The 17639-nt window shown below is 37.2% G+C and overlaps 1 protein-coding gene across 7 annotated transcripts in view; it reads left to right on the top strand.

Moving 5' to 3' along the window:
- Positions 1 to 17639, top strand: part of taok3a (TAO kinase 3a) — a 148302-nt gene that overhangs the window by 84427 nt on the left and 46236 nt on the right. For all 7 annotated transcript variants that reach the window (XM_028825313.2, XM_028825308.2, XM_051921348.1 and 4 more), the window contains 6 exons: positions 4041 to 4142; positions 12503 to 12548; positions 14251 to 14347; positions 14614 to 14727; positions 15316 to 15407; positions 15871 to 15964. In XM_028825313.2, the coding sequence (XP_028681146.1) occupies positions 4041 to 4142; positions 12503 to 12548; positions 14251 to 14347; positions 14614 to 14727; positions 15316 to 15407; positions 15871 to 15964 (545 nt within the window). The remainder of the gene's footprint in view (positions 1 to 4040; positions 4143 to 12502; positions 12549 to 14250; positions 14348 to 14613; positions 14728 to 15315; positions 15408 to 15870; positions 15965 to 17639) is intronic.

A 17639-nucleotide genomic window follows, 5' to 3' on the forward strand; every position in this document is an offset into this window, starting at 1 on the left:
GTTATTTTCACTTTAAAAACTTTTGTAAAAACAATACTTGTCCTTTATTTCCCACATGATGCACGTCTGCCAAAAGCAATCCAGCAAATGCTAGGTTAGATGTCTGTGGACTTGTTTTAAATGATGGCTCACTGTCTTGTCTCACGTGACGTAAAAACAATAATTGTCCTTTATTTCTGGCCCCGGGCGTAGTTAAATCTCTTTCTTGCAGGACGTATAACGTTGCTCGCGTTGTGAAGGGGCCATCGATCATTTTAAAGCCTGTAGAGCCGCTGTCCTTTTTACCACTTCGTGTCCCTGCTGCTCGCGTTGTGATCGCTTCTCCATGATCATAAATATACACCTGACCGAATTGTGTTGTCTTTGAAATTAAACTTGTCATTACTTTAACTGTTGCGGGACCACAGATTCTCATAGTGTATGGTCCATTATTGTGTAAATCTATGTTTTGTGCATTGAATGATGCGAAGGCGAAAAGACTTTTTCTGCTCTTTGCCTTTTATTTCTGACCTCGCTTTGTCCTGCTATTTTTTCAATTACACCTGGGGCCTCATGCATAACGCCGTGTGTAGAATTCGCACTATAACATAATGTAAGCATAAAAGCTGAAATGTGCTTACGCACAGAAAAATCCAGATGCAGGAATCTGTGCGTTCGCCAACTTCCGCATTCTTCCGCTACATAAATACCGCTCAGCGTGGAAATAAACGCACGTGCACGCACTTGCTGTCCCGCCCCAACTCCTCCCAGAATTGCACCTCTTTGTATATGCAAATCAATATAAATAGCCCCTAAGCCCAGCATTCTGTGAAAAGGCAATGGCAAAAGTACGAGGAAAAATAGAAGAATTTCAGCGAATACCAAATGGAGGCAAAGAAAAACGTACTATTTGTTGGTTTAAACAGTTATATAAGCAACAAAAGGAAGTTGATCGAGTGACATAGCGTGTCGGAGAAACTCGAAAGCTCAAGTTCACAAAGTCGCACAGTGTCCAAAATAAAAAAGTTGTCACATATCAAAGTCGGCGTGAAAAGGCGACTCGTAGCCCACCATCTGAGTGTCATATGAAAGCTTATTAGGGTACAGTGGAAAAATGGCACACAGTGGGGGAGAAAAGCATGAAATGTCAACTTCAATCTCATAATTTCCACTTTAATCACATAGTTTATTTTGTCATTAAAGTAGAACATCATAAACTTCATCTTAAAATCGTTTAATTTACTAGTTTCTCAAATCCCATCGTAACTAAAGTAGCACGTTAAATGCTTTGTTGTGTATTTGATCTTATATGTGCTCTGTGTGCCTGAATTACTACGTGCTCTTCCTCCGACAGGACACAGAATCCATTACGTTCATAATATTACAGCTCTCTGAATAATTAAAATACTGAGAAGTATACATGATGTCATTTTCATGATGATATAAGTTAAAGCATGTTATTAAACATGGGAACACGGTGGCGCAGTGATTGTTCATGTCTTACAGCAAGATGCTTGCTGCGCCATGCACGACCTTCAATGAAATGCTTTATTACAGAAGTACTGTCTTTTTCAAACGTACTAACCCCCAATTCCTGTCCATACTTTTCTTTCTCCAAATACCCAATTGCCACACAATCAGCTCTGTAATAGACGTTAAGCCATCTGTAAGCTTAGAACGCCGATTCTTCAAAACTTTTAAGGAACAAAGAAATATCTTCGTAATGTTTAATTATTCTATCCATCTATCCTTCTAGTGTCGCGCCAGCCACAGCATGAATGCAGTGCGAGGCAGGAACAATCCGTGAACGAAGCTCAAGCTTGCTAGCGCTGCAGCACCATATAGTTAAAGTTTTATCTGTATAATATAATCAACATATTTTGCTGCATTTCATCTTAAAAATGATATCGTCATCATATGTACATACGCGCTTTATAAAGTGGCTCAGGTTGTGCAATATTATAACTATCATAAGTACAATTACCTCACAGTAACTTGCAAGTACAAACAGTTCTACAAGGAGCACTTGATGGACTGATTGAGTGCGTGTATAGTTCTTGGGATGAAACTGTTTGTGAACCGCGAGGTCCGAACAGGAAAGGCTGTGAAGCGTTGGTCGGATGAGAGCAGTTCAAATAGCGAATGGCTGAGGCAGCGAGTGCTTGATGCTGTATACCGATAATTATCTTTCCAATCGATGTAGATCTGTGATTCACACTCAGATACAGTGATATAAATACTCCGAGTGGTGCAGTTAGAGTAATATGGAAAAAGATGATTCGCTGTGGCAACCCCTAACGGGAGCAGCTGACAGAAGAAGACGAAGGTGCAGTGAGAGTAACAACGCTAAAGCAGTTATGGTATTTAGAATAGTTTGACCATTCTGTGGACCATTATATTGTTACAGGTTAATTACAATCGGATGCATTAAATTTATGAACGATATGCGGTTAATTTCACTGTATTTGATGAAGCCGCCGTCGTGGATGTGGATCTAAGAAAGGGTAACCACACCGGAACAGTAGCACTGCTTTGACGCTGGGTGCCGCCAGTCTGCAAAACCGAGCGGAGAACTTGTGTACGACGGTATGAGGTACCGTGGAAAAGTGCGTGGCTTTACGCCAAGTGTAGGTTTTATACATCGCGATTTGAATGTGGAAACGTTCTTACGCAACATTTCTGTGCGTACGCACCATTTATACATGAGGCCCCTGGTCCTGATGAATAATTTCCTTTTGTTTGTGCTAATGCGATCTTTTAGTCGTCGACGTTTCATTTATAACGTATTGTCCTTTATACGCTTTATATGCACTGAGACTGTGTGTGCTCTGTGGATCTGTGTTTGCTGCGTGCCTTTACACTACTGATTTTTTTGCTGGCCGTGCTCTGATATTGCTTGTAAGTAGGGCGTGTCTTGCAAGAATCTCATGTTCTATATCCCTGCGAGACGCTCTCTTTCGTCTCGTGGGTCTTTTATTTGTCTTCTGTGATCTTAACATGAAGATCATGTATCGTCTCCTAGCCCTTCCCTCCCACAGGATTTTCTTTTATAATAGAGAGATGGGTCTATAAATGAAAGAAAAATTCTACAAATTGTTTATTGTTGTTTTTATATTTACTTCATTTTAATTTCTACTCAATATAATACTCTGATGAAGGTACTTTAATCTAGTGTTACAGATGGTAGAATTTTTAAAAAAAAGCAAAATCAACACCAATTTAAGTTTTTAAAATTTGCATTTATATGCTGGTGCTATACTGGTTCTACTTACCTGATGTCAACACAATTTAGAAGCCTTTTGATGCTATGCTGCAAAAGCAGCATTGATTTCTTGTGTCTCTTACTGCACTTTATTTGCAAAACTAAGCTTTTGTCTCCAGCAGTCTCTGCTGTCTTAGATGACAGTTTATAATTGATAACTACTGACTACATTGGTACCTGACATTTAAGGAGTCTGATTAGTTGCTTACCATGCATTTGCTAAGAGTGTACATAATACAGTTTGAAATGTAATTGTCATATACAGTACATTGTTTCTAGTTTTTAGTTTTTGTAAATGTGTAAATATTTTAAGTATATGGCTTTTGATAAATTAAAATTTGTTGTTTTGCCATGTATATTCTGCTGATTCTTTCCAAAGCACCACATAAATGTTTGCGGATATTTACTAATTTAGGCTAATTTCTTTCTGATGTAACTAAATTGTACTTTTACTTGAGTAGTTTTTATGTCAGATACTTCACATTTTACCTAAGTAACATTTCTGTGTAAGTAACTATACTTCTACTTGAGTGGAGTGTTTTAGTATTCCTTCTACCTCTAGTGTGTGTGTGAATCTGCCTTGTGATCAACTAGCACCTCATTCATTTTTAATTTCCGTCTGTTTGTCAGTATAATGTTGGAAGGCCTTCTCAACCCACAAATTATGTGGGTTTGTTAATGGCTGGAGTAACTTTTTTTTCAGGTTTTTTTGTTTTTTAAGAATCTTGTATATATTTTCTATAATTTGTTCTGCCATTTCAAATTAGGAAATTTATTGGGTGAATTAATTTCTTTTCAGAAGTGGCAGGACATCATAAAAGAAGTGAAATTTCTGCGTCAACTCAAACATCCCAACACCATAGAATACAAAGGCTGCTACATAAAGGAGCACACTGCCTGGGTAAGTAATATTAAAGGTCCTTTCTTGGGTATTAGCATTCTTAGTTATCTTGCTTTAATCTTGAAAGGCCACTGCAGTCATAGTTTCACCTCTCACCTAGGTCATCAATCTGTACTGGTCTTTTTCTATTTTTACTTTTGTGCTATCACTTCTGGCGCTTATGGCTTTGTCAGAAATACCTCAAAGTACTGGATTTTACTCCCATCCACAATTCATATCCAGTTTAGGTCTAGTGAACATAGGAGGCTGGTGACAATAATCATGCTGTATCTTCTACAAAGCAGCTATTGACAGACCAAAACAGCTATCCATATACTATATAAGTTTTCTGAGTCAAACATATGCTAAGGAAAGTTGTGGAAGTTACCAAAGCTAGACTTTAAATAAATGAAGGTTTCAGTTTGTTTATAGAGAACAGTTCTGTGAAGTAAAAGCATTACCTGTATTCCAAATTCACATGAAGTATATGCCATGAATAAGGAGGTGGCACTTTTGACTTTGTAATTGCCTCTGCCTTTCTGAAAGGTAAATAATCCACAGAGGAAATGGTAAACTCATGTTGTTTTTCAATCTGTGTTTATCCTGAAAAAAATAAAAATAAAAAGCCTTTTCTTAAGATAGTCTTCCAGCTTTTTCCATTATTGTATGTGCCAAATTATTCACCAGTAATGGAAAATCTTTAAATTTAACAATATGATAATAAAATATTGATGATAAAGTGTAAACCATTATGCAATCTAAAAAGATGATTAAGTACATTACATATATATATATATATATATATATATATATATATATATATATATATATATATATATATAAAAAAAATAAAAACAGTTCCATGCCTGACTGACAGACAACACACAGACCAAACCGCTGGACCTAAAGGGCTGAAATATTGACAGTGCATTCCTATAATGACATGGATAACCGCTATGAAAGGATTTTTTGAAAGTCCATCTCTAAGGGGGTGAATTGGGAGGCGTCAGCTATATCCGTGTATATTTACACTCCCATGGCGTCAGAAGTTCCACGTGAACAAAGTCACGGGCAATTACTATAACTTTATATATATATATATTTCTGAAAAAAAAGTACATTAAAACAGAGTCCCGTGCGGACGATGTCGCGGGTAAAAGCTAGTTTAAGTATAATTATAAAAAGAGTGCACCATTTACACTTATTCTTTCATGTACTGACCCCACAGCAACTAATTTATTTGTATGTATGAGGCGAGGCACTGTTAATATGATTACCACAAATCTCCATTAAAAAAATCTGTTTGCTGAAACCTAGCTTATTATATAAAGCATTTGTTTGCATTTTTTTGTGTATTTCCATTAAATGTAACTTAAAGCAGAATGTATGCATAGACTTCAGTCCAACCCTTATGCAATTTTGCAGTCCTTCACAATTTGCTGACATAATGTCTTAGAAAAACAAAGGTGTAATTTCAGTGTTTCAAACCAGGACATCCTATATTAAGATAAAATGGTAGTACAATTACATGAGCAGTAAATATGGAGTTATATGTGCAAGTCAGAATGGTAGAAAATGGCACAGCAGAAATCTGTACATACCTGCAAAAGTAGAGCAAGTTGGGAACATTTAATAAAACATTCATTTAAGATCTATGTCCACATGCAGCTTTGTGATTTAGAAAATGTACACATAAAATTCTTGAGTAGGTTATCTCATTTACCTCATATTAACTTCACTAGATGGATTAAGACTTTAATCTCCCCAAATTTCACACTGTATTCACTTTACATAAGATAACATTTTTAAACCAGTTTAACATAATTCAGGGTTGCATAAGGCCAAAGCTTATACCAGTAGCACTGGGTGTAAGGCAGGAAACAACCTTGGATGGGGAACCAGCTTATCAAGGAGCCCATTCATATGTACACCCAGCACTTAAGCTTTTATAGCGACAATTTGGGATAACCAGATGACCTAACCAGCACTTCTTTGTAGAAAGTTTCAAATGGACAATGACTGGGTGAAGAATTTCAAGGCTGATTTCTGGATCTGTGAGGGGACACCTTGCCCCACTATTCCATCATGCACCCTTGGTTAGTTGACAGGGAAAGAAATAAATTCATTTTATTCGATCCATTTGTCCTGAAATGTTTCATTGTTTTACCTTGAAGTTTTACCTTGAATTGTCTAAAAGGATTATTTGTGCAGCTCCTCTCTAAATACTTTACTCATTTTCCATTTCCTGTTAATTAATTTCAATTTATTTATTTTCCTACTTCCTCCTTTTTTTAAAGCACACTTAGTGAACAGACAGGTTCAAATGCCTTTATCAGGGTCAGACATTAATGCAAAAGGCAGAAATTGAACCAGCACAGTCATGATCCTTGTTTCCATGCCTTGCGTTACATGCAGAGTAGGATGATAGCAATATTAACATCTTGACAATAAAGTTTTATGATTAATTGTTTTTGGATCAAAGTGAAGAATTAGCTTTTTAAGTTTCTGCAAATCACAGGATTGATTATATAGTGTAAGCCTAAGAAAGCAGGCTGTAGAAAGTGCAGAAAAAACACTACTCAGTATTAAACAAAAATATCTAAAATTTGAAATCAACAAAAACTCAATCCAACTAGGTTAAGAGTCTTCAGAATCTATATATATAATTCTCTAAGCCTCTGCCAGAGCGGCACGACACCCATGAAAGCACGCAGGAAGGAGACATATATGGATTCTCTAAGCCGCCGCCAGAGCGGGCAAGACACCTATGAAAGCACGCAGGAAGGAGCCACGCCCACCAACTCTAAGACCATTGGATACGAAGAAAACTCGCAGAGCCACGCCCACCAACTCGGACGCAACGCCTCGGAAAACACGCCGTCATTTCTGTTTGTGCTACAGTCCGCATGCAGCTCTGAGCCACATTGACTTTTCGGTTACGACGCATGACCGCGTGCAACATCGCAAACTGTTTTACACGTTACATACAGCAATTCGCATCCGCGACAAACATGCGTCTTCTTAGATGGTCCTGCAGGAACACGGAAAACGTTTCCTGCCCACCAAAGCAGGACCATGTAAGAAGAGGCATGTTTGTCATGGATGTGAATTGCTGAATGCAGCGTCTAAAACAGTTTGCGAGGGGTATCCCATGGGATCCTTAAAAAATCCTTTAAAACTGAGGTTAAAACACAATGAAGGAAGCAGTCTTTAAAAACCAATAAGCCCCGTGCCTCTGTTTCATTAGCGTCTCACCTGCTTCACCGATACATGCCCTGCAACAGTCGAGACGCTCTCTCAGCAGCTGACGTCATCTGTGCCTGACTCCACTATAGGCTGCAACAAAATTATGAAAGTACGGGCGCATTTTTTCACACAAGCTGTGTGTGTGGGTGTTAGTTAGTTACTCGAAGGATTTCAAGATTTAATATGCACAAGCGGTAACACTGCAAAAGCAGCCCAAACCAGAAAAGACGGCTGGCAAAAAGTGGCCGACAAATTAAACGCGTGTGCATTGTACTTACTGAAAGCAGCGTTACGGATTTTGCAAATGTTCATTTTTTTTCCCTCGGTATGCAGCGTGTAAAACAGTTTGTCGCGGATAATTTGCCTTTTACTATTACACAAAGACAATTTCCTGTTAATACTTCGTTACATAGATATAGCGGTGTTCTCAGTATTCAAAGCGCTACACGGGGAGGAACCGGGAAGCGAAACCACAATCTTCCACAGTCTCCTTACTGCAAAGCAGCAGCACTACTACAGCGCCACAAGGCAGTTAAAGAATACACCGGGCTAGATTTTCTTATCACTTCTGTTTACAGCGCTCGGGTCGTAGATAGTATTGTTACAATGTTACTTTTCTTGGTGGCTTATTACATTATACGGATGTTTCACATGTTCATTTTGTCCCCTGTGCTTAAAAGACATTAACAAAGTGTTTCTCAACTGTGACTCCGGAACATCTCAGTACGCAAGCTGTATTAAGCGTCAACAACGAAGACTCGCTACACCTTAATCTACAAGTACTGACACTTATCCATACCGACGAAGTAACTTTCACCAGCATGGCCTTCTTCGTCACAGATGATCCCGGTTTCAGTCACGGACAATTATATGTTGCTCTCTCCAGAGGTCTATCTTTTCATTCACTCACAGTGGTATCCACAAACCCACCCCATTTGGACAACTGTGTCGTTCAGGAAGTGTTCACCCATCAATACATAATTATGCAGCATATGCTACGCCGCGGGTTGGCTAGTTGCCTTTTAATGTGCAAAATTACCACACCCTATATAAAAATTTCTGAGTGGCTTGGAGGCACAATGTTGAGCAAATCCTGTTACCAATTGCTGTCTGCCTAAAATTTCAGCATTATTCTACTGTCTACCCAGGTTTTCCTTCCTCATTTCCAAAGACATTGGTTAAGTTAATAGTTGATTGTAAATTGGCTTCATTTAACTTGTGTGGAAGTGTTGCATGTGTCGAACATGAATGGACTGCCACCTATCCATGGCTAGTTTGTATCCTAATGCTATTTCATGGTTCTCAACTATAATACACCCACTGTTTTAACCATTTTAGCTCCTAAAATGCAACTTTGGACTTTTTGTTTAAGAGTTAGGTTACTTTTCCATAGCCATAATGGAAACAACAATTATCCTATTGGATCTGAAAATTAGCATTCAACCATTATCTGCATTCTAGTAATGAAATGCGGTCTTTCAGGCTGGGAAGTTCTTGGTAACTGCATGTCTCCTGTGTCCCTACCCTGCAGCCCTTTTTATATAAACAGGGGTGTTTAGTTATCCTCCTTCATGCAATACCAAGTACATAAATAACCAAGACACCTTTATAATATTCAGTGATTTCTTAATTTAGACATTAACCATATCATGCAAGATTAATATTTAAAGATTTTCTTAATTTGGCAGGATCAAAGAAAAAAGTCAAAATGGCATTTAGTGAATGATCAGGTGAAAAATACAGTAATACTTAGTTGTAATGGAAAACATTATGTCTGTCTAATTTCATCTGTACAGAAAAGCATTCTCTCACAAGCATTCAGGTACATTTTAATAAATTTAACTTATTTCAGTAGTTCTGTTCAAAAAGTGAAACTCATATATTATATAGATTTATTACAACCAGAGTGATATATTTCAAGCATTTTTTTTCTTTTCATTTTGCTGATTATGGCTTATAGCTAATCTTCTTCTTTCAGCTACTCCCATTAGGGGTTGCCATAGTGGATCATCTTCTTTGATATCTTTCTGTCCTCTGCATCTTGTTCTGTTACACCCATCACCTGCATGTCCTCTCTCACCACATCCATAAGTCTTTTCTTAGGCCTTCTTTTTCTCTTCCCTGTCAGCTCTATCCTTAGCATCCTTCCCCCAATATACTGAGCATCTCTCCTCTGCACATGTCCAAACCAACTCAATCTCGCTTCTATGACTTTGTCTCCCAAACGTCCAACTTGAGCTGATCCTCTAATGTACTCATTTCTAATCCTATCCATCCTCGTCGTGCCCAGTGAAAATCTTAGCATCTTTAACTCTGCTGCCTCCAGTTCTGTCTCCTGCTTTCTGGTCAGTGCCACCGTCTGCAACCCATATAACATAGCTGGTCTCACTACCATCCTGTAGGCCTTCCTATTCACTCTTGCTGACACCGTCTGTCATAAATCACTCCTGACACTCTTCTCCCCCCATTCCACCCTGCCTACATTCTCTTTTTCACCTCTCTTCCACAATCCCCATTACTCTGTACTATTGATCCCAAGTATTTAAACTCATCCACCTTCGCCAACTCTATTTCTTGCATCCTCACCATTCCACTGACCTCCCTCTCATTTACACACATGTATTCTGTCTTGTTCCTACTTCCTCTCCTCTCTAAAGCATATCTCCACCTCTCCAGGGTCTCCTCAACCTGCTCCCTACTATCGCTACAGATCACAATGTCATCAGCAAACATCACAGTCCACGGGGACTCCTGTCTAATCTTGTCTGTCAACTTGTCCATTACAACTGCAAATAAGAAAGGGCTCAGGGCCAATCCCTGATGTAATCCCACCTCCAACTTGAATGCATCCGTCACTCCTACCGCAGACCTTACCACTGTCACACTTCCCTCATACATATCCTGTATAACTCTTACGTATTTCTCTGCCACTCCCAACTTCATCATACAATACCACAGCTCCTCTCAAGGCACCCTGTCATATGCTTTCTCCAGGTCCACAAAGACGCAATGCAACTCCTTCTGGTCTTCTCTATACTTCTCCAACATCCTCAGAGCAAACATTGCATCTGTGGTGCACTTTTTTGGCAAGAAACCATACTACTGCTCACTAATCATCACCTCAATTCTTAACCTAGCTTCCACTACTCTTTCCCATAACTTCATGCTGTGGCTCATCAATTTTATTCTCCTGTGGTTATTACAGTCCTGCACATCCCCCTTATTCTTAAATATTGGCACCGGTACACTTCTTCTCCACTCCTCAGGCATCCTCTCACTTTCCAAGATTTCATTAAACAGTCTGGTTAAAAACTCCACTGCCATCTCTCCTAAACACCTCCATGCTTCCACAGGTATGTCATCTGGTCCAATGGCTTTTCCATTCTTCATAGCTGTCCTTACTTCCTCCTTGCTAATCTGTTGCATTTCCTGATTTACTATCTCCACATCATCCAACCTCTTCTCTCTCTCGTTCTCATCATTCATCAGCCTCTCAAAGGACTCTTTCCATCTGCTCAACACACCCTCCTCGCTTGTGAGTACGTTTCCATCTTTATACTTTATCACCCTAACCTACTGCACATCTTTCACAGCTCGGTCCCTCTGTCTAGCCAATTGGTACATTATTATGGCTTATAGCTAATGAAACTCCTAAATTCAGTATCTCAGAAAATTAGATTATTGTGAAAAAATTAAATATTGTAGACTCCTGGTGTCACACTTTACTCAGCTAATTAACCCAAAACACCTGCAGAGGTTTCCTAAGCCTTTAAATGGTCTCTGTCTGGTTCAGTAGGCCACATAATCATGGGGAAGACTACTGACTTGACAGTTGTCCAGAAGACAGTCATTGAAACACTCCACAAGGAGGGTAAGCCACAAAAGGTCATTACTAAAGAAGATGGCTGTTCAGCTGGCTGTTCACAGAGTGCTGTATCCAGACATATTAATGGAAAGTTGAGTGGAAGGAACAAATGTGGCAGAAAAAGGTGCACAAGCAACAGGGATAACCGCAGCCTTGAGAGGATTGTGATGCACCGCCCATTCAAGAATTTGGGGGAGATTCACAAGGATCGGACTGCGGCTGGACTCGAGTCTATGCTTCAAGAGCCACCAAACACAGACGTTTGCGGGACATGGGCTACAACTGTCACATTCCTTGTGTCAAGCCACTCCTGAACCAGACAAGAAAGACATCAGAATCATCTTACCTGGGCTAAGGAGAAAACAGACTGGACTGTTGCTCAGTGGTCCAAAGTCCTCTTTTCAGATGAAAGTCAATTTTGCATTTCATTTGGAAATTAAGGTTCCAGAGTCTGGAGGAAGAATGGAGAGGCACAGAATCCAAGTTGCTTGAGGTCCAGTGTGAAGTTTCCAAAGTCAGTGATGATTTGGGGCGCCATGTCATCTGCTGGTGTTGGTCCACTGTATTTATCAGGTCCAAAGTCAGTGCAGCTGTCTACCTGGAAATTTTAGAGCTTCCCTCTACTGACAAGCTTTATGAAGATGCTGATTTCATTTTCCAGCTGGACTTGGCACCTACCCACACTGCCAAAAGTACCAATACCTGGTTTAATGACCATGGTATCACTGTGCTTGATTGGCCACCAAACTCGCCTGACCTAAACCCCATAGAAAATCTATTGGGTATTGTCAAGAGGAGGATCAAAGACACCAGACCCAACAATGCAAATGAGCTATCAAAGCATCCTGGGCTTCCATAACACCTCAGCAGTGCCACAGGCTGATCGCCTCCATGCCATGCCATATAGTAATCCATACAAAAGGAGCCCTGGTCAAGTATTGAGTGCATACATGGACATACTATTCAGTGGGCTAACATTTCTGTATTAAAAATCCTTTTTTTTTTTTTTGTCTTATGTAAATAACGAATTTTGAATTTTCATTACCTGTAGACCATAATCAACAAAATGAAAAGGAATAAAGGCTTGGAGTATATCACTCTGTGTGTAATGAATCTATATAATATACGAGTTTCACTTTTTGAATTGAATTACTGAAATAAAGTAACTTTTCGATGATATTCTAATTTATTGAGATGCATCTGTACATATTCTATCATTTTTTATTTTTGATATATTCCTTTATTTATTTTTTTTGCATTTCTCTTTTAGTTGGTCATGGAGTACTGCCTTGGGTCTGCTTCAGATTTATTAGAAGGTAAGATGACATTGTCCTAGCAAACTTAAAATTACCGAACATTGAAGTTGGCTCTAACAGTACAGCTGAATGTTCCTAACTTATATTTTGCATAATATGATTAGAGAGCTTTGATAGGGCGCCATCAGATTTGACTAGCTAGCCGTGCTTAATTTATTTTTAGCTTTTCCTTCCATCAGTATGGATGTTCACTGCAGACTGTAAAGTCTAGGTGTAATACCAGTTATGGGTGACTTAGAAAGCTCAAGTATTGATTAGGAATCTGACAATACTGATTGTTTTTATATAATATTATATGATGATACACAGTTCTATTTTTAAAAGAAATTCCAGATTAGTTTTGCTTTCTGAATGACCATAAAGTGTAACAAATATATGCCTTGTTTAAAATACCTACCTCTTATGCATGACAGCATTTTGGATAGTCTCTACAGAGTACATATCTTCTGTTTTCCCTGTCATATAATTCTGCCGTCAGATATCACATATTCATGAAGTATAAGAGTTTGGGGGAAAAATGACTTACAATTTATGTATGTTGTGATTTGCATACAGCATCTACAAATCAGGAACTAAAACTTGTTCATTCTTCCCAAGCTTTTATTCCAAAAAAAGTGCTTTCTCATGAAAATTTGTACATTTACATGAAAGTATAGGTTTTCACAAGCAAATCAACCAAGTGTTCTGGATAGACCGCCACATTTAGCAATGTTCAACTATTGATACATGATTATCCTGGTAATTTTTGTGCTGGCACATGAAAGTAGTATATTATGAAGATCTGTTGTTGATTTGCCCAAGCCCTCCCTCTCCATGTCGCATGTATTAGCTAAAGCATTTGCAATATAGTAGTCAGTTTCTACAGTGTACTTTGTAATATTGTTCTTCTATACATACCACTATCAAGCATGAAAGTCCAACTTGTAGTTTTGGCAATTTTTTTTTTTATCACAAATATGCTTTTTATAGAGTGACGGTACTAAAATTATCACTACTACTCCTCTTGCTCTTGTTTTCAAATATTAATACCAATGGTGGTAGTGAAACACACGTTTTCATGTTTCACAAAAGATCTGATAGCACCAGATATCCCTCTGTCTGTGCTCCTAGTTTTTTTTAACTAGGAAATAGTCATAAGGTATTTTTTAATATGCTGGTGGTAAATATTAAATTAAAACTGTGTACAAGTGTGCAAACAAAAGTTGAAATTTTAAACTGTAAAATCTACTTGTATACTATTCAGCATAATTACAGAGATAAACAATGTATAATTATGAGGATAATTTATTATTGTTTTAATCTTTACATGTTTTGAGTTAATTGTAGGGTAATAGGTTAACAAAGTGAATATCTTGACAAAATAATGTTATTGTTGATTCTGAGTGAAACTAATTGAAGAATTAGGTTTTTAAGCAACCTAAGTAAGTATGAAAACAGTGGCTACTCACTTTTAAAAACATGTGTAAATTTGAATTGAGACCAATTCAAACTTACTAAGTTAAGCATCTTTAGTATTATCTGAAAAAACTATGTAAAACGTGAACAAGTATGCAAACAGTTGAGCATTCATAGAAAATCCTTGACCTCTTTATTTCTGTTGAGGATCAGTTAATTTTAATGGTCTGCTATACTATGAAACATCAAGGCAGAGATTAAACTATTTATTATTATTATTGTTAATATTATTATTTGTTATTTAAAGTGCACAAGAAGCCACTTCAGGAAGTTGAAATTGCTGCCATTACCCATGGTGCCTTGCAAGGACTGGCTTATCTACATTCCCATAACATGATTCACAGGTAGCAAGATAATGTATTTGAGACTAACTTTGATATTGATTTTTTTTTTGATTATTTAGTTATTCGTTTTTTGTGATGCTTAAAAATATTTTTTTAATTAACATTTACTTGTTTTTGTATTTTGTTTACAAATCTCAAGTTTCCATAAGTTTTTTGGTAGTAAAAATTATGATTTACTCAAAATGTCGAAACCATGTTAATTTTTAGCTTGAACATTATGACAAAGACAGACACCTCTTTTCAAACATATTATTGTCTCCTTTTAGAGATGTCAAAGCTGGTAATATTTTATTGACAGAGCCAGGCCAAGTAAAACTGGCAGATTTTGGATCTGCATCTATAATTTCTCCTGCCAATTCCTTTGTGGGGACACCATATTGGTAAGCAGACTTGAAAGTGCAACTTCTTTAGGGCAAAAGATTGTACTATTGTGTACCATTTTTATTTTAAATATTTTTTCTGGCATCAACTTGGAGCAAAGAGTAAAGCCAGAAGACAATTTATTATAATTGTATCGAAATTACAAATTTTGGATGCTTTTCATTTCATAGCTAGATAAATATCAAAAAGAGTCAAAACTGATACTTTGTTTTTGCAGTTGCATAATGAGTTGTTAGCAGTATTATCACCTCAGTCAGAGCTCCAATTTAGATGGCTCATGATTCAAAGATTATTTTTGTTTAGTCATTTTAAGATTAGATAACATATTTTGAGATAAGTAGCACTGTAATGGTAACTGCTAGGAAAGGAAAAAATAAACTTAATCCGACAAGTTATTTCTTTTTAAAAATATATTATGTTTTACTAGATATTTGTTTTCTTTACATCGTTTTTTAGTTTCAAGGTTGTCATTCTCAGATAACTTTATATTAGATAATAAATATATTAAATATGAACTTGTTCTAATATGGGAACCCTTCCAGCTGAATTTCATAATTCTTAATGTTAAGCACATTTTTTTCCTTCAGGATGGCACCTGAAGTAATCCTAGCAATGGATGAAGGACAGTATGATGGAAAGGTAGATGTCTGGTCTCTAGGAATCACCTGCATTGAACTTGGTATGTTTCTTACAGAATTTTATTACATTCTAATATTGATTATTATGACATCCTGTAATATTTCCAAATATAACATGCTTACAATTTACAGACGGAATTATTTTTCTTTGGAGCTCTGATATATTCTTGTAACTATCTTTTTCCATTAAGCTGCCTGTTTGAGTCCAATAACATAAGATTTATATGGCAAAATGAATGTACATTTATTACATTGTGATATGTGTACAGTTGAACTAGATGTCCTTTTCACTTTTGCCTAATATAAACACATATATCACTGGTGTAACTTAGCCAAAGGATTTAGAAAAATGTCTCCTACTTTCAAATTTTACATTTGATTCTAAGAGTTTAAACAGCTAGGATACAAAGTTGAGTGCAATCTTTATCACAACTTTTAAACTAGAATTGATATTGATAGTAAAGTTTTTCTGCTCACATTTTATTATGCTTTATATTTCTATAGCTGAGCGCAAACCTCCTCTTTTTAACATGAATGCAATGAGTGCCTTATATCATATAGCCCAAAATGAATCCCCAACTCTGCAGTCAACTGATTGGTAAGTTGAGTTGCTTCTTTTATTATGATTTACCTCTGTCTGTCTTTTCACCCTGTTTATAACAGCCGAATTAATTTAGCTGACACTTATCGCCTTGTTAAACACCATACTTCGTTACTGCTTTGTGCTTAGTGCTGGGAGGGTAGACTCCATCTTTCCTGGGTAGGAATGCTGTATATCAGGGGTGGGCAATGTCAGTCCTGGAGGGCCGCAGTGGCTACAGGTTTTTATTCCAACCCAATTACTTAATTATAAACCAATCCTTGCCAATCTCGGACCTTATTTAATTATATGGCCGGTTAGTCTGCAATGTAAGGTTCTTATACTGTAGATTTACTCCTTTCCAAGGATGTCATCCAAACGACTTGAAGCCTAAAACGGATCATTTTAAGTGTTTTATTAAATCAAACAGTGCATGAACACACACAGATGTAAATCGAAACAAGCTAGATGGAGAACTGCTGGCTGCTTTGTCATTTACATCTTATTGCTAATAAAGAGCCATTAAAACCCTGAATACAGCTGTTTAAGATTGAAATAAGCAATTAAGGGTGGGGAACCTTAACAAGCAAGACCACTAAAATGAAGCATCAAAATGTCACTTAAGCAATAAGCGCTCCATCAGCAATAATTGACATCTCATTAAGAAACTGGATTGGAACAAAAACCTGCACATACTGCGGCCCTCCAGGCCTGACATTGCCCACCCCTGCTGTATATGAATCTGTACTGTGTCTAAACTGTGTTGCTAATTTAGCGTGCATATAAGAGTTTTATTGTACTCTGTACACATGACAATAATTCCCCATAAATGCAGTTAATATGTTTGTTTTTGAGTAGTTTATTGATGGATTGAAAATACTTTTACAGACCCAAAATATACTCTAATTTGAGGCTGAAATAAATCCTACAGTTCTGAGATTGAACATCTATTATATCACGGTGTGGTGGTTCCAGTGGACTCTGCTCCATCTTATCTAATAGTACCTTGCTAGTTGTCACAACTAAAATACAGAACATTAATGAACCTATCACAAAAACGTCGACAAATGTCTTTAATGTAAACTCCTTTCTGTAAATGCAAGTACCATGTTTTGTGAAATGAAAAACAAAGTACTTCCCCTGATCAATATTTCCATCTCTGAATACATGGATGTCAGTTGCACCTGTGTGTTTGCTAGTGGTAGTTGTACTGACTAAAGAAGCTTTACACTAGTTCATAAAATAGAAGTACAGTGACCTCCATCACTTGGTGAGAGGTGCAACTGCTTTGTTTTGTTGTTTGTGTGTTGATATTTGGTACTGTGTTTGTTACTGTATATTGAATTTATGTCATGCACTCACATTTGTCCAAAGTACATAGCACACAGCTTTAATTAACTGGTATAAGGAGTCTATTTATGAAGTATTAAAAAAAGGACTGTTAAAATCAGGTTAAAGTGATTAAAAAGAGAGAGTCCAACTGTCAATTCATTTCATATTTTTCTATTGTGATTTAGCTTTATGTTGTTTATATGTGATTTAATTTGTAATATATAAATATGAATTACTTATTATATGGTTACATAATATTTAATTTTTTATAGCCTTTTACCATCATTGGATGAATGCTGCATGATCCATTTTGATTGTGTGACCAAAGGAACATTCAACTCTTAACTACTGTAAAAGTTTT

This window comes from Erpetoichthys calabaricus, chromosome 18 (assembly GCF_900747795.2).
Source record: "Erpetoichthys calabaricus chromosome 18, fErpCal1.3, whole genome shotgun sequence".
NCBI lineage: Eukaryota > Metazoa > Chordata > Cladistia > Polypteriformes > Polypteridae > Erpetoichthys > Erpetoichthys calabaricus.